Here is an 18838-nt window from a genome sequence, read left to right as displayed (position 1 = left end):
TTTGAAAATTCACAAAGTCACAGTTGCTTAGCATTTAAAATTATTTAATATTAATAACCTTTGACTTACTTTACTATTTCTTGATTGTTGTTCTCATTTTCTTTATCTTTTATCTGCAGTGAATTATTCACATTTTGCAAATTATTCTTCAATTGTATGACTTCTTCCTTTAATTCAGCTTCCTTATCACTTAATTCTTTGGCATTTTTGCTAGAATTCTGAAAATTTTCTTCAAACTCTTTCAAATTTCCTTCCAGTTTCAAAATAAGAGATTCTTTTTCCAGAACTACTTTTTCCATTATAGCTAAATGGTTATCTGTGTCCTTCTTGGTTGCCAAGACAGTTTCAAGTTCTTTTATTTTCTCTGTCAGGCTGGTGATTTGCTGTGTAAATTCTGAATTTTTTTTCTCTGACTCAACTACATGTTGTTCTTCAACAGCAAGTCTAATTATTTTTCCTTCTAATTCTTCTTTTAGCTGCTTAATAATGTTTTCTTTTTCCTTTAGTAAATTATCCTGATTCATATATTCACTGATGTTCAGTTTTAGTTGATTATTTTCCTCCTTCATGTCTCTCACTTCTTGATTTAACTTTTCAATCTGTTGCTCCAATTCTTGGATCTGGTTGCTTTTATTGGAGGAGATTTTCACCATCGCCTTGCACTCTTTCCAAATGGCTTCAATACTACAATGAAAAGAACTCTTTCTCCTAAAGCATTCAACACTCGATTCTTCAACCTGTGTATTTACAGAATAATTTTCAGCATCCATGATGGACTGAGTATTTGGCAAATTAACAAGATAATCTTTCAGAGGGTCATTTAGATTTTGTAATTTCTCCTCTAGAGTCTGAGGCACAGAATCAAGCATATGCAACTTGTCTATTTCTGTTTGCATTATTTTTATTTGTGCCACTTTATTTGTGATATTTTGTCTGGTTGTTGCTATCTCCTTCAGCAATTCCATAACTTTATGTTCTTGTTCTTGGTTTATAGTTTTCTGGGCATGTAATTCAGAAATTGCACTCTCATAATCGGATCGAATTTGTTGAACTTCTATATTTAACACAGAAGTTTTCTCTTTTGAGCAAGCCAAGTCCTGCAATAAACTTGCAAGTTGTTGATGTAATTCCTCTTTTGTTGCTTTTTCATTTAAAAGGTTTTTCTCCATGACAAGTAAATTTTTCTTTAATCCTTCATTTTCCTCTTGTAAACTTCTAATGTCTGCTTCTTTTTCTGAAATGCTTTGCTGCAGATCTCTGGTTTCCTTCTGCTCTTGGGGGAGGGTGGCACTATTAATAGACCCTATAAAAATAAAATTATTATTATTCTGGAAAATTTTAGTAATAACAAAAAATCTCTTTAAAAAACCCTCAAACAGGCAACATTTTGAAACTTTCTAATGAGAATACCTACATTTATCCCTGAAGGAATTAATCTGAATAGTACATCATATGGAGAAATCTTGGATCCTGTGTTTGATGAGGAAGTCATGGTTTATTCCAATATAGCTAGATCCCACTAAATGTCTGTATTTTATGCTAGGTATGCAGAATCTCAAGCCTCCAAATGACAACTCTTTTCTAGGGTTAACTGGAAGAAAGTAGGGTCATGAAAATTAATTTGTAGCTAGACATCTGTGAATCGCATGGTTTTGCATTGGGCCTGGGTTTCAAGACATGAAGAACTAACAGAGGGAAGCTCTCCCTTGAAAAGTTTCAAAGCCAGTATACCTAATAATACACTTCAGCTCTTACTACATCCCTGTCAACTATAACTACAAAATATTATAAATTTTTTGGTTTGAGGATTGCCTTCCAAATTTAAATATATCTTCTTTAAACTTTAAATGTATCTTAAAATTTGATTCATAATTAGTCCAGTGTTCTTCCCATTAACTGCACTGCCTTCCTGATAAAATAATAGATTTTTAAAACAGTAGGGTTTGGGATAGAAGTTATTACTGCATTCTTTATTTTCCCTAATCTCTATTTTATTAAATAATTCTGAAAGGCATATTATCCCAAACTATAATAAATACCATCAGGTTTCACAATGTTATACTATTTAAGTGATAAATATAACGAACTGTCTATATTGAAACATTTTCTGTGAATTCTTTTCATAAAAGAAAAAAAAACAGAAAAGTAGTTATTGTAGCAAGATTGCTGATTATTATAAGCATTATAAACAAAACCATGTCTTTTCCAATGATGTAACAAATTATCTAGCAATCTTATATAAATAAATGTATACACAAACACACACACACATATATAAAAATCTATACTTCTTACTTATCTTGTATTAAATACTAACTCCTTAACATGGATGGCCCCATGAGAAATAGAGATTATTTGCAAAGGAGTCTCATAAATAGTTCTTTTCTTAAAAATAAGTCTTGGTTTGTCTTATTAATAAAATAAAAAATAAAAAAAGAGGGGCAATTAAGTGGTTCAATGGATTGATAGCCAGACCCAGAGACAGAAGGTATTGGATTCAAAGTTGGCCTCAGACACTTCCCAGCTGTGTGACCCTAGGTAAGTCACTTAATCCCCATTGTCTAGCCCTTATCACCAATATATAGTATTGCTCCCAAGACAGAAGGTAAAGGTTTAAAAAAAAACAAAAGCTCTTTTGTATCTTTTTTTTTAACCCTTACCTCCTGTCTTAAAAGCAATACTGTATATTGGTTCCGAGGCAGAAGAGCATTTAAGAGCTAGGCAATGGGGGTAAGTGATTTGCCCAAGGTCACACAGTTAGGAAGTGTCTGAGGTCACATTTGAACCCAGGACCTCCCATCTCCGGGACTGGCTCTCAACCCATCTAGCCATCTTAAATGGGCTTTCATAAAAGCTTCACATTCTCAGCCAAGGATCTCCTCTACACTTCCCATGGAGTGTTCCTGAAGTTTGAATTATCAATCACTCATTCCATTGGCAGATGGCATTCCATCCTCAAAAAGTTCCTGATATTTTTGAGAAAAGGATCTAAGAATCACCTTGTAACCAAAAGGAATCTCCGGTATAAGAAAATTAACATGTAGGTTTGCAGTATCTTGCCTGATGACCTCCAGCAAAAAGCAACCCACAACCTCCCAACACAGCATATTCAACTTTTGAATAGATCTAATTTTGAGGAAATTTTTCCTGACATCAAGTCTAAATTGATTTCCTTACAACTTTGACTCATTATTTTAATTGAGGCATCACTAGATTATTTCTGTCAACCTCAGCTATCCAAAGCATAGATGAGAGTTTGGGCGTCCGCCCAAATTCAATCTGATTAATCAAAAGGAAGCCACCAAGCCCATGCATTAATTAAATCTTATGCATCTTTTGGAAAAGAGAAAGCCACTTAAGTTTTCATTTAGATTCTGTTGATTCTTATATTTACACAGCATAGTTAGACTACAACCATTAGCATCTCCAAATCAGGTATGGTCAGGGTGCTCTATAGGTATGCCAAAAGTCAAAGTATAGTTTTAAGAAACTTAAAACTGTACCATAGCTTTTAGAATTTAAATTTAAAATTTAAATTCAAACTTAAAACTGCACCATAGCTTTTAGAACACTCTTGAGGAGAATCTCCCAAGGCATTTACCCTACCCTCTCAGCTGAAGACCCTGCCTCACACTTCACTAAAAAAATTAAAACCATTCATTGAGATAGCCCTTTTCCCCTCTTCTTTATGTCCTCTGAAATCTCAATTCAGTATTCTTTCTTTCTTTGCTTTAGTCTCAGATAGAGTGGTCCCTTCTCTTGACAAGGCAAAACTCCTCTATATGAGTTCTTGATGATAGCTATCTATTCCCAACTTCTCCCAACATATTACCACTGCTATTATTCCAACTCTTTCTCTTGTCTTGCCCGTGTCTCTTCATTCTCACAAAAATCTCATTTGATCCAACCGGCTATGTTAGCTTTAAGGCTTTAACTCCTTGAAAAAAAGAGCTATTTACAATCTATGCCTCCAATTCCTCTCCTCTAACTCATGTCTAAAATCCTCTAAAGACTAACTCATCCTTCAACTGAAATTGCTTTCTCCAGTTGCCAATGAGTTCTTACTTGCCAAATCTAAAGGCTTTTTCTCAGTACTGATCCTTTCCCTGCATAGTATCTGACACTCTGAAACACCTTCTTCTTTGAAACACTCTCTCCTGGACTCCAACCACTCACTCTTGGTTTCAATTACTACATCTTTATCAAAGTCACATATACTAACTGTGGGTGCCTTCCAAAATTTATCTTGGGCCTCTTCCCTTCTCCCTTTACATCTCCTTTTCTTGGTCATTTCATCAGCTCCCATGCATTCAATTATTATCTTTATACAGATGATTCCTAGATCTGTATATCCAGGCCTTGCCCCTTTGCTGATCTACAGTCACATATTGCCATCAGCCATCTCAAACTCAACATATATATCCCCCTCAAATCTTTCCCTCTTCTAAACTTCCCTATTATTGCCAATGGTACTACCATCTTCACAGTTATCCAGGCCCACAACCTCCTTGTTGAAACTCTTCACTCTCATTCATCCCAAATAATATTGCCAAATATTGTTATTTTTACCTTCACAAAATTTCTCAAATGTATGCCCTTCTCTCCATTCATACAACCATATGGTTTAGGTTTTCATACCTCTCACCCTCACTACTACACTCCCCATTGAAGTTGATTGGAAACTGATTAGACATGTGGGGTGAAAAAGAGTGAGGAGTCAAAGGTAATGATGAGGTTAAGAACCTCAAGTTTCTCCCTACTTCAATCCATTTTCTGCTCAAAAACAAATTTCTGGCTATGTTATACCCTGCTCAAAGAGTTCTAATGACTCCCAATTGATTTTACTTTAGGATTCCAATATAAAGTCTTCTCTGTGTTATTTAAAGCTCTTCAAAACCTGGCCCTTTCCTATATTTCCAGTATTATATCTTATTTACCTCTGCATCCCTACACTTTCCAATCTAGTTAAATGGGTCTATTTGTAGTTCTTTATGTATAACATCTCTGATCTCCATGCCTTTGCAATGACTGACCCCAATGCTTTGAATACTCTGCTCCCTCATCTCCACCTCTTAAATTCCAAATTTCCAATTTCCACTTTTTACAAGAGGCATTTTTCCTTAACTAATGTCTCTTTTTTTCCAGAGTAATTTCACATACTCAGTATATATTTTGTATATATCTAGTTGTTTATATTACCTCCCCCATTTGAATGTTGAAGGCACAGACCGTTTGTCTTTTCTGTGTATGCCCAAGTTTATAGCACAAAAGTGGCACACAACAAGCCTTAATGACTTCTTAACTGAAAAACTGTATTATATCTTATCAACAGTTAATAACAAAGAAAAGCTGTGTTAGCATCAAATAGTACAAACTACAACTGAAATGGGATATATTTGACTAATTAAATCCTAGAACTTTCTTCCTAAATTGGCAACATTTGCCTTTTCTGACAATTAAATAGTACCATTAAAACCTATTATGTGATAGCTTCACCAGGTCAAAAATAGTACCACAAATTTCTGCAAGTTATTCACATGATTTTTAAATCACAAGGAAACCTTAGCTTATCAGATAAAATAAAGCTCATCTAAATTGGCCTCATAAATTAGAAACTTTGCCTGAACCATAATCTTTATAATAAACTAGCAAATAAAGAACTTTTAAACTGTTGAAAAGTTATTTATATCAACATCTAGCTTTAAGGAAAAAAATTCATGCTCTAAGTTGTAAATATCACCCTCAAACCCCAATTTCTAGCAGTTCAATTCAAATCATTTATTAAAATCCTACTATGTATAAGGCTCTGGGCAAACAGAGGAAAAAGTCATTCCTATCCTCAAGGAATTTACGTGAGAAGGGCGGACAATTTGTTAGTACGACATTCTACACACAGACAGATAAGTAAATAAATAAAACAAAATTTGAAGGAGAATATATAGAGAAGAGTTTCACTGAGGAGGCAGCAGAAGTTCACCTCCTATACCAGTGACAGTGAACCTACAGCACAGGTCCCAAAGATGGCACACAGAGCGTTCACTGTGGGGACACACACACCCACAGAGTTTGTTAATAGAAAGGCAGAGGAACTCAGGGGGAGCTGCTCCCTTCCCCCTCTCCACCGTGCCTGATGACTTTTTTTCACATCCCCCACCTCTCTGCCCAGCAACCCAATGGGAGTGTTTCCTCCCTCTCCTATCTGGGTTAAGGAGGGAGTGGGGCATGCCCAGCACTTGGTAGGGGGTGGAGTGCTGGCAGGACACTCAGGGATGGGGGGAGAGGGGCCAACACTATCTCCAAAAGGTTCTCCATCACTGGTCTAGGCACTCTGTTTTTATAATGAGCACCAAGAAACTTCTCACCTCTTCTCTAATCTATTCCTCTATAATAGCATTTTCTTCTTATATTGTAAATTCCCTGATAGTAGAGATCATGATCATGAATTGGGGGGGGGGGGGGGGTGTCATAGTTCTCTAATAGGGTTGGACAAGAGGTAAATGTTCTCAATACTTAATGTAATGATACTCTCTAAAAATCTCTCATTTCAAATCTTAGTTTTCACCAAACAAAAAAAGGTAGGAGGGAAAAGGGTAGTTACTTTGCTCCCTAACTTTGAATTTATTTTTCAAATTTTTATTCTCTTCTTTCAACAATTCCTAAATCATAGAATTATAACAAATTTCTAAGGCTTACAGTCAAAAGGTAGAGCTGAGATTAGATCCTATGTTTTGACTCATTTCAGAAGTACCACTAACTCCAATCCACATCTCTTAAAGATTTCCTTATTTCTAGAGAATTCTTTTGGTTTTCAAGTTTCATAACTTTATCATTACCCTTGAATCCAAACTCTTCCTTGCCTCATACACAAAACTGCTAATTGATCTTTGTTAACATCTCACACTTCCAGTCCCTTCTCTCTAATCATACAGCTACCACTTTAATTCAGGCACCCATCACCTCTGACCTAGATTACTTCAACATTACTAATTGGTTTGTCATATTTCCCCTTGCTACTTTAAATGCTGATCATATCTCTTCTTTAATTAAATCTGATCATGTCAATTCAATCAATATCAGGGGCTACATATTGCTTCTAGAATCAAAGAGATGGAAACACTCCTGTTTAGCTTTTAAAGTCCTATACAACATGGTCTCATGTTATCTTTTCGGTTTCACTCTACATTACTCCATCTCCCATACTCAAGTCATCTGGCCAAACTGGACTTCTTTCTGCAATTCATATATGACACTATATTTCCCATATAACCTAACTTTACACTTCATATACATATCCTCCATATTAAAAATATGTACCCTCCCCATATTTACTGCATGAACTCTCTTTTCCTCCTGATGATATAGCTGAAGCTTTTCCTAATGACCCCCAGTTGCTAGTGAGCCCTTCCTCTTAAACTACCTTGTATTTAGTTACTTTATCTTTATTTGTACTTCTCTTATTATCTATTCTTTATATACTTACATATGGACTTGTCCCTCCCATTAGAATGTTAATTTCCTGGCAAGTTGGTATTGTTTCATTATTTCTTTTTTTGTATCCCCAGCACCTTGAACAGTACTTGCCATATGGTGCCTAATAAATGACTGATAATGATTTGTTAAAATAACCATCACTGACAGATCTCCTAGTGGCTATACTCTAATCACTAACCATGAATTTTCTTCATGTAACTCCATAATTTGTCTCCACACTAAATCCAGATCCTTTAAGGATTTTCTCAAAAGTTTTATATTAACTAGGAAACCATTTTTCCAGCTCTTTTAAATCTTCAGAAGTGTTCGGATTCGCTTAACTTTGTTCTATTTCCAAAAAATGCTCTGTATGGTCACCATTGCTTTGATCTCTTTTTCTTCTGTTTTAACTAGTGTCATTTCTGAAACATATTTGGTCACTTCCTATTTTGCCTATGTTTTAAAGAGTCCATGCCTAATGAGAAGTATATTACCCCATAAAAGTGTAATAGGAATACAAGGGTCTTGAAAACTCACTAGTATTAGCAAAACATTATTTTACACTTGGCATCCATTCTTACCTATATCACAGGAGGATGTTTTTGTAAATATTGCCTCTGAAGTCCTATCTGGGTCCTCAAAGGCTATGTGAATGTAGGTCTACCCAAATTAGAAAGGCTTTGAGAATGTCTATTATTTGAGGACTTTTTTTTTTATTATCCTGGGACTCCATTCTAGGAGCATAGGGCCACAACCAGTAGGCAATGGGTCACACTGTCACTCAGGGTCACCCAGCTGGGAAGTGTCTGAGCCCGGATTTGAACCTAGGACCTTTCGTCTCTAGGCCTGGCTCTCAATCCACTGAGCTAGCCCAGCTGCCCCTACTTAAGGTTGCAGTTTCTTTAGCAGATGTAGTTTTACAGGGTGGGGTTGCTAGCCCCACGCCCAACCCTCCTCCTTTTTCATCCTGGCTAGGGACCGTCCTTGGCCCAGAAGTGGTAAGGGTGGGCAATGGGGGTCAAGTGACTTGCCCAGGGTCACACAGCTGGGAAGTGGCTGAGGCCGGGTTTGAACCTAGGACCTCCAGTCTCTAGGCCTGGCTCTTAATCCACTGAGCCACCCAGCTGCCCCCATTTGAGGACTGATATAGCTAAATTCAAAAAGAAGGGCCAAATAGGGGCCACCACAGATTCATTAAAACTTTGTATTGGTGGAAGGAAAACCTACTCACATGAAATCATGGATCCCTGATATATTGTCAAATATATTCTACTTGATTTCCCTAAGTTGATTATGAAAGTTGTAGATGAAAATCTTCATGAAATAGTTAGATTATAATTATTTCTCTCGACTATCTATTATGCTTAATGATGAACAAAAATTGAAATCACTTTGGACTTAACAAGTAGCTTATGTCAGTTCTGCCTCATCAATATTGTTCACAAATTCCTAAATATAGACATGCTCCAGGGTCTAAGTACCTAAATGAAACTGCTTACCTCAATTTGTCTTTACCAGGAGGCAATTACTGAGACTGGGTTATTTTTATTTTGTTTTGGGTTTCTGCCCTTTCTGAGAAAAAAAAACAGTCTCAGGGCACTTGGTTATTTTATTGGAAGGTAAATTTTAAAATGACTCTTTTAGTGTGAAGAAGAGGCTGGATTGCCTAAGGGCATGCACCCTAGAAAATATCCCTACTCTATACAGTTCTTTATGAGCCACACTTCAATTCTGATTTCAGGGGGGCTTTGAACCTTTAAATTGGTAACATGAATAAAAGGCACCAACAGGACAAGAAGTTCCAAATAAGAGGTGTTCTAGTGTTCACAGGTAGACACAAACTGAAATCTCATGTTTATTTGTTCCACTAGCAAAGGACAAAAGCCCACCAAAGAGGAAGGCAGCACTTTTCTAAAACTGTACAAATTACTTGGATATTCAGAGCCTTAATTGTGACTTAAATTCATTTGCCACTTTTACTGATTTTCTAGCCACCATTAGATGACAATTAATAGTGAGAGAAGACGGTGCTGTAGGTGGTTAGATAGATAGAGCCAAGTCTAGAGAGGAGAGGTCCTAGGTTCCAATTTGGCCCCATAACACTTCTTAGCTATATGACCTTGGGCAAGTAACTTAACCCCAACTGCCTAGACCTTACCACTCTTTTGCCCTGGAACTAATACTTATATCAATTTTAAGACAGAAGGTATGGTTTTTAAAAAAAGTGAGAGGACAATACAAGACCTATTTGGAATCAGCTGCTATTTATATGAAGTTATATGCAATACTAAATGATTTTTACCTTGACACAAACTGTCTAAAATACCAAGACATTAACCAATCTTAAGTATCTTCCCTCTGAGACTACCCCAAATTTATCCTATATATATATATATATCTTATTTGTACACAGGTATTTGCAAGTTGTATCTCTCATTAGCGAGTGGGCCTTAGCACAATGCATAGCACATAGGAGACTTAATAAACACTAAATAACTGATTTTATAGCAGAATGGTCTGGATCTGTAATTTCATTGATATAGAGAATGTCTGGAAGAAAAAAAATTCCTTCTCTTAATGTATCCCTTTCTTTGCCTAAAAAACTGACTTAAGAGGTTAAGTGACAGGTCTAGAGTCACCCAAGCAGGGTAATGTTCCAGAGGCAAGACCTGAGCCATGGTCTTCCTGGATCCAAAGACAGCTTTCTGTATGCCACCCTATTGACCAAACCTAAGTTACACAGTGCTTTAAAGTTTTCAAAGTATTTAACTGACAACAAACTGGTAAGAAGCAATTTCCTCCTATAATTCCTATAATTCTATATTTTCCATTTTAATGTAACAACTGAATAAGAAACTCTTCCTTATATTATTTCAAATCATTTTGCTATGCTCTCAGGAGATGAAGATGAGATGATTTCTTTAGCACAATTTCAAGTACTTGGTTTTTTGAGTTCCCCTTTAGCTTTTTATCTTTTGAATTTTTTTTTAGGCTTCACAACTCTCTTTCCTTTGGATTTCTCCACTCTACCCCTCTAGTGATAACCAGTCTCCACCAGACAAGTTTCTGTCTGCATTTGAGGACATCTGCCCCAATCATTTCTTCTACATCACTATAATACTGTTCCTATTATATTCAAATACTTTTTTATAATAATGTGATCAACTGTATTGTTTTTCAACAGATATTTGGGATAAGAACTCTAGTATTAGATTTAGTATCAAAAATGTGATAACTTCTAATTTTTTCACTACTCAAGATATCTCAGCTAAAACTCCACTATTCTTCCTTATTTCAATTTACCATCATGTTATATTCACACTTCTGGTGTAATAAATGTATCCTAATGATTCTATCTTCTTTCTTTGGAATATAAGAAACTTTTGGTAAATTTTGTATTGCTTTTTAAAGTAAGAAACTTCTTTATTCTTCTCCAAAACAAATTCTGATTATAGTGGCCATTTAATGTTCAGAGAAAAGAGGAGATGTCAAGCTCCTTTATAAAGTAGGATTAGAGGGGAAGCATTCTAAGTTAGACATAACCAAAGCCATTGGTATACTGAGTGATTCCAACAGAAAACTAACATCCAAATAATGTTTGAACAGAGTTTGAAAACTTACTAACTAGATCATAAGTTTCTTGAAAGTAATGATCAATGCTTTAATCTCAGTACACTTATAATCTGAATCTCATCTAGCTCAACCTTATCATTTTACAAATGAGAAAACTCAAGTCTAGAAAGAAAAGGCAAGTTGTCCAATATCACAGCTAGAAAACATCAGAGATAAAAGTCATTTATTGCCAAACATTTAAATCTACAATCCCTACAGACTGGATATAGATAAGGGAGAACCTTCTTTTTGAAGGGAAGGGAGGATGGAGGATGAAAGGAAACATTATCCAGTATCAATTACCCAAGCTTATAATGCAATTTTCTTCTAAATCTCATATTAAAGATACTTTGTCCAGACATTCACTAAAATATTTAAAACAAACTGCCTAGATACTTTTTTACTTTTCTTCACCTTGAAAGGTGAATGAACATAGATAAAAGTAAAACTCTAAGTATAGAACTTTGAAAAGATATTACTGAATAGCTGAAAATCTTTAAGCAGTTATGTGAGGTAGCCTCTATGAAATGGTAGAATTAGGAAGGCTGATGGGAAGAGTTGGATTTTATATCTGAAAAGAAGTCTGAACTCAAGGTCTTGCAATTTGGGTTCAAATCATGGCTTTTTCTGTCTAGCTGAGAATTGTACAAATCATATCCTCTCTAGGCTTCAGTTTCTTTAACCATGAAGCAATCTTCAAGGTTTTTCCAGCTCAGCCTCTAAATATTAACTGATATCACTTGCCTTTCAAACTGAAACAATGTTTATTCCTTTTACACTGGAGATGCAGCACTGAACTGTTCCATTACATTACTCTCTACAACCTAGAGAGGAACACAGTACTAATTCCAGTGTGCTTGAGACAGGTCTTTCAACATTTTGAACACGTAACAGTGAAGAGGCATGCAAAATCCAAGAGGGAAGAGAAGAAGCATTTCATAGAAAGAAGTGTTATAATTTCCTGGACATAATGAAGAAAACAGGGGAGAAGAGAGACAGGAGAATTACTAGTTTAACCAAGAAACATGAATGTGGAAATTAAAGAAGAACAAACATGCAAAAGCAGCAAAAGTTAAAAGCATAAAATCTAAGTAGATATTTATTACAATGCTTAGAAAACAGTTTTAAAATACAGTCCTGACTAAGAAAAAATTTGCCAATCATCTCAGAGTAAAAATGACTGGTATTTCGTTTTTAATTCAAGTTTTTTCCTTAGATGAGCAAATTTATTCCTGTTTGCAATCTTCCTGTTTAGTTGTGGAAGAGGAGTTAGTTTTCTGAAGTAGGCCCAGTTGGCAGTTGAAGAAGGGGTACCTTTCTTTGTGGGCAGCTCTTCCTGTTGTAGTAAACTGTCTTCAAATGACCGTTTTCTTCCTGAGGAAGTTCTAGTCTTATCCTTCTCAGTCTGAATATCCTCAACATTTTCAGTACTGTTCAACTTTGATATTTCCTTTTTAATAGTAAACAAGGTCTCATCCTAGAAGAAAACAATTTTCAATTACTTCTCAGACAAGATTTGAATATTAAAAATATATATATAGACAACTCGCATGCAAATAACACAAATTCAAAGTTTATAAATGGCTTTCCCTCACATCAGCCCTGTGTTTTAAGTAGTACAAGCATTATCTCTCAGAGCCTCAGTGTTGTTACCTAAAAAACAGGAGTGAAAGACTTGCCAAAAATCTCAAAGCTATTAAGTATCTGAGGTAGCAGTCAAAACCAGACTCCTGATTATAAGAACTTTATTCTAGCCACTGTAGTACAAGATACCTCACAAATGCAGCCCAAATTCTTATTCTCTCTAATGATACATCAAAGTTTTTGTATGTCTAAGTAACAGTCTAAAAATGTTACAAAGTAATTCCCTGTCATATTTTTGCTTCTTGCTCTGATTTCCTCCAGTGACTTTTGCATATATCTTTAATCTTTTGTTCACTAATACTTGTGAATTAATGTGCTAACATGGGAGAGTAGTCAGAGGGAGTCAAAATTGGGAAGACCTATTTTCAAGTTCTATCTCCTAAGTTCCAGATCTGACTCAGTAGAAGAAAACTCCACCTTAGGCATTCCTCACACAATAAAATTAGGAATCTTAACCAAAAGAAGAAAAAAATAACTGTATTCACTACAAACTAGGATTTATGATTTAAAACTTAACTATTTGCCTCCATTTGTACTTATAGTAGTAGTTGAGGACATTTATAAACTATTTCAAGTGATTTGATTTAGAGATAGAGACAATTCAGTTGTAGAAAATCTTAGAAAAGAGACTCACCTACGCCATTTCTAAAACTTGTTTCCCTAAGGCCTGAAAACTCAATAATTTCATTTAAATAAACATTTTTAAAGTCATGCTACAGGTAATGTGGTACAAAAGAAAGAGGGCTCAATTGTAGAATGAAAGCATCTCAGTTCAAATCCTAGCTCTACTATGACTTTGGACCATTCACTTAATGTCTTTTCTTCACTTGTAAAACGAATGATTTCAACCATATGCCCATTAAAGTCCCCTGGAATTCTAATCTATGACTGCATGAGCCTCCATGGGTATACAAGGCAGAAATGTTAGCTCTTCACAACTATTCAGTTTTTTGTATAGGGAATTAAAGCACTAGAGAACTTTAGATAATATAAAATACTTTGCAAACTTTGGATCATTATACAATGTCAGGTACCATTACTATTATAATTCTTAACTACAAAAAGCCTTATTACAATTTAGATCTGTTTCAAAAATGATGATAATTATAAACAACAATCATTCAATTTATATATGTTAAAGTATATGAGTATATAAACCTATAAAGATAAATGTGAAAGTATAGTGAAGAAATTTTTACTCAACCCTTCTCTCTCTGACCCCCTAAAAGTAAAATTTATTATATAAGTAAACTATGTACGTAAGTAAACATATAAATAAGCTTTGACATCCAAAATACTTTTCCCCAAAATTAGAGAAAAGCAAAAATGGAACTTATGAATTAATGTATCCCCCTTCAGAACATTTCACTGCTCAGGATTAAAGCCGGGGGAGTTCTCATTGTCACAATAATCAAGGAAACATTACTGGTAAGCATCGGTTAGCTCTTCTTTTTTTTGTTTGTGAAAGGAAAACGTCTTCCTCTTCAGAAAGAACAGGGAGTTAGGGGAATGACATGTTTTACTCACTAAACATTCTTTTCTATTACAATATCCCCATCTGCTGGAACTTCAGGTTTTTGCCATTAAATGCTGAAAAACCAGGCAAAGTTGTATTATTCTTTCACAATCAGTAGTGTAAAATCGGCTTCAATATTTCCTTCTGCCCCACGTACACGCAAAGCTATTATAAATTATAAAGGTTCTTGTGCAACTTTACACCAACTTAGGAAGATTAGATTCCTTAATTAAAACTAGTTGCATACTTTTAATAACTTGGAGGTAATTTTTGTTTGGAGCAAGGATTTTAATTTCACTGATATATAATTTCCTCCACCACCAATGTAGATCAATAAGTGCTACAATACTTGGTTTTAGATATTTATAAAGATATTTGCCTATAGTACTGAAAGGTTATGCACTTAGCCTAGGGTCACCTAGTGGGAATCTGTAAAAGCTTTAGGTTTTTAGATATTTATTTTCTTATCCCTGGGGAAAAGATGGACAGGACTTTTTATACTGGTTCAAAAGTTATACAGAAGACGCACACTCTAAAAGGTCAAAGAATTACACATCTTGAATAGAGAAGAAATCTTAGAGATTAGAGCCTAATCCTCTTATTTTACAGATGAGAAAAATGAGTCTGAGAAAAGGCAAAATGACTTAGTAATGGCCTAGCTGGGTCTTGAGCCTAAGTCCTTTCAACTCTCTTTCCACTATATCATGTCTCCAAAAGGAGCCTGCTATATAAGAAAATCAAAGGGCCAATGAAGTCTCTGTCCTCCTTGTCGCCAAATTAAGTATTCTAATGAGAAGAGGGCACATTTTAAAAACAAAATATTCTTCCCCACTCTACTTCTTTCTTTATCATGAATTCAGGTGATGGCTATGGCTTCTTAAGGGTAGCATTAATATTCAATAGTCAAATCAGAACAAAACAGCCAATCTACTTATGGTACAAATGGTAAACTACTCTTGAACAGGGTGGAGAATGAGGGGATAACTGCCAGTAAACCTAGCATGTAGATCAACTCCCAACATAAAGAAACATAACAACAATCTTAAAAATCTAATTACAGACCATTATAGACAGTAACACAAGAAAATATTCTTATTATCAATATGAACAGTTAATTGAAAATACAATTAAATTTAACTGAACTTTGCAAATATTTATAAAATAAGTTTTAATAGATCTGCATGTCCTCCCCTCTCTTACACATGTAATTACATTTTAATTTATGGGAGCTTATATCCTAAGGTAGGGGTCGGCAACCTTTTTGACCGTGAGAGCCATAAACGCCACATTTTTTAAAATGTAATTTTGTGAGAGCCGTACAGTGCTCACAGCGCGCGCTCCTGTAACAGTGCCTGAAAAAAATTGACTTTATGTCTCCTGCAGAAAGAGCCATATCTGGCCCTCAAAAGAGCCAGATATGGCTGGAGAGCCATACGTTGCTGACCCGTCCTAAGGATTCCTCTGCCATCAATCAATCCGCCAGAGGTTAAAGCATCTTTATCCATCTAAACTAGGGAGGCAAAAAGATAAACCTGTCCCAAGTAAGGGTGTATTGACATAAGCAAAACATGTCTATAAGGACCCAAAAGAGACAACAATGACTGATCTATATTCAACATTTCAAAAGTTTTACAAGTACTTTTATGTAGGACATGAAATTAAAAGCAATTTCACCTAAATTTTAAGTTTACAAAGTAACATAAGACATATTACCCAACTTTTCTTACAAGTCAGGACACTGGTTTCATTTAAAACGTCTGATTTGTCTTATAATTTGAGATATAAAACTAGTTTATTAGCCAGTATAATTAGAATCTTACACAGCCTTTAAATGTATCTTCCATATGTGACACCAAATTCTGCAACTTGTTAATCGTATCTTCTTTTTGATCAATGATATTCATTAACTCTTGAATTCTTTGATTCTGTGCAATTATTTTCTTTTGGAAAGAAGAAAAGACATTTTTAGAGTACAGATATAAAATTACAAATGTCAAGAAATTAGATAAATTTCTAAAATAGCATCTTAAATGGAAATCCTCTCAATTCTAGTTCCATTTTGCTAAAGGAATTTAGCACCTCTGAGCATGATCTTGGCATAATAATCTATGACATAACGTAATACTGACACCAAAACATTTATACTATGTGCATTTTAATCTGCATATATCAAAAGCACTCATATTTTACAAGGCAGGAAAATAAGGTCAAAAGAATTGTCAGACTCATTTGTCTAATCCACTAACAAAAGGCATAAAAGAAACTGAGTGAACAACAGGAAGAAAAAGCACATTCAAATCGTGAAGGTCTTTACTAAGACATTTATAATAAATATTGCTAACACATAAAACTCTAAAGCATCACCTTATTAGCATTTTCAAGCTCATAAACAGATATCTTGCAGTCAGTCATTTCTGATTCTGAGAAAACAGAACATAAAAAAGCAGGTTAACTTTATATAGCTTTGAAAACAAATATCCAGCATCCAAAACACACATCACTGAGCAGCTCACCATTACCTTAATAATAGATTTTGCCAAAGAAAAGTACTAGAGATGATGGGCATTGTAGTATAAATATTTAGAGGTATCTCTCAACTGTGCCATAACAGGATCTGGAACGGGCAGCCATAAGATAAAATAAGTATTTGGAGACTAGATAGCCTTGCTAACATCCAGATAAATAATGATGAGTCAATTAAGTAATAAGTACTGATTGTAGCTTCCTACCAATATAACTTCCGTAACTGGAATGAAGCCAAGTTAAAGATGTAGTCAAGTACCTTTGTGAAATTTCATAAAGTAGATGTATCTCTTATAGTTGCAAATATATTTATTCATCTTGCTTTGTAGTAACATGTTATAGTATATTTACACAGCCCTTAAAATCAAATAATGGGCTCATCAGATTAGTAACACAGGCCAAAAAACAAAAAGACAAATGATGAAAGGGCTTTAGGAAAACAGGCACATTAATGTACTGTTAGCAAAACTGTGAACTGATCTAGTCATTCTATTTCATCATGGAAAGCAATTTGGAACTATGTCCAAAAAGTTACTGACCTGTCAATAATTTCTGATCTAATGATACAACTTTGCCCCATACTATTCCTACTACCACTGAGAGATTCAAGAAAGAGGAAAATAGAGCCCTATATTTAACAAATATTTGTAGTAGATCTTTTTGTGGTGGCAAAACATCTGAATGAATTAGGTTGAACACAATAATATGAACATAATGAAATAACATTGTGCTATAAAAAATGATGAAGGGCACAGTTTCAAAGAAGGCTGGGAAGGCTTATATAAATTTATGCAGAGTGAAGTGAGCAAAGCCAAGAGAATGAGTTATATAATAACATTGTAAAGAAAAAGAAAAAGACCTTTGAAAGATTTAAGAATTCTGATCAACACAATGACTAGCCACTATTCAAGAGGACTGATAATGAAGCATGCTACCCTTCACTTCCTAACAGAGATTTAAACATATATTGTTGGACAAAATGCCAATTAGGCAATTTGTTTTACCTATTGAATTAAAATAATTAAAATAAAAAAGTTAATAAGAAATGTAAATATGTAATAAATATAACTTGAAATGTATTCTCTATTCTACATCAAATATAAAATATTTAGTATTTAAAGTCCTCCATATCTTTTCAGTCTTCTTTATCTCCCCCAAACCTTGGACTCTGTACCTCTAAGACACTGGGCTCCTCAAGACATTCCACCAGTATCCCCCATACCTAGAATTCCCTCCCTCTTTATCTTCACTTTCTGGCTTTCTTCAAGTCCAGGTGAAAATCCCACCTCTTACAAGAAGAATCTCTGGATTCCCCTTAATTTGAGGGCCTTTTCTCTATCAATTATTAACTTTTTCTCACTGGTACACAGTTATTTGCATGCTGGTTCTCCCTACCATGGGTTCCTTCTTCTCATTACACTGTAAGTTCTTTGAAAACAGGTGTTATTTTTTGCCTTCCTTTATATTACCAATGCCTTGCACAGTGCATAGTATATTGTTGGCACTTAACAAATACTTATTGACTTTTATTGACACTATAAGATCTAAAAAAATCTAGAATAGAGGGGGCAGCTGGGTAGCTCAGTGGATTGAGAGCCAGACCTAGAGAACGGAGGTCTTAGGTTCAAATCCAGCCTCAGACACTTCACAGCTGTGTGACCCTGGGCAAGTCACTTGACCCCCATTGCCTACCCTTACCACTCTTCTGCCTTGGAGCCAATACGCAGTATTGACTCCAAGAAGGAAGGTTAAGAGTTTAAAAAAAAAATCTAGAATAGAACAGTTATTCCTTTAAATATCAAATGACCATTAGAATAGAACTCATAAGTCTAGAGCAGTGATGGGTAAACTACAACTCGTGGGCCAGATGTGGCCCCCTGAAATATTCGATCTGGCCATGGGACATTATTCCTAATCTGACAAATGCAATACAATGAAACTTCGAAAGAGTTGCCTTAGAAACAGACTGACAGATGAGCATTTCCTTTCCTTTGGCACCTCTTTAAAAAGTTTGCCACATCCAGGGCCCCGTCACTGCCTTAAGCAATTCCCTAATCACTATATCTGGATGTG

At 35.1% G+C, this 18838-nt stretch overlaps 1 protein-coding gene across 1 annotated transcript in view; it reads right to left on the bottom strand.

Moving 5' to 3' along the window:
* The window catches only part of KIF20B (kinesin family member 20B), a 91741-nt gene that overhangs the window by 47153 nt on the left and 25750 nt on the right, over positions 1–18838 (bottom strand). The window contains exons 16-19 of the mRNA XM_044665670.1: positions 16607–16662; positions 16063–16182; positions 12397–12559; positions 70–1303 (exon numbers count right to left, since the gene is read on the bottom strand). Of these exons, the coding sequence (XP_044521605.1) occupies positions 70–1303; positions 12397–12559; positions 16063–16182; positions 16607–16662 (1573 nt within the window). The remainder of the gene's footprint in view (positions 1–69; positions 1304–12396; positions 12560–16062; positions 16183–16606; positions 16663–18838) is intronic.

The sequence above is a fragment of the Gracilinanus agilis genome, chromosome 2 (assembly GCF_016433145.1).
Source record: "Gracilinanus agilis isolate LMUSP501 chromosome 2, AgileGrace, whole genome shotgun sequence".
In the NCBI taxonomy this organism is placed as follows: domain Eukaryota; kingdom Metazoa; phylum Chordata; class Mammalia; order Didelphimorphia; family Didelphidae; genus Gracilinanus; species Gracilinanus agilis.
Note: the sequence above shows the minus strand (reverse complement) of the source record. Positions and strands in the feature narration are given on the sequence as shown.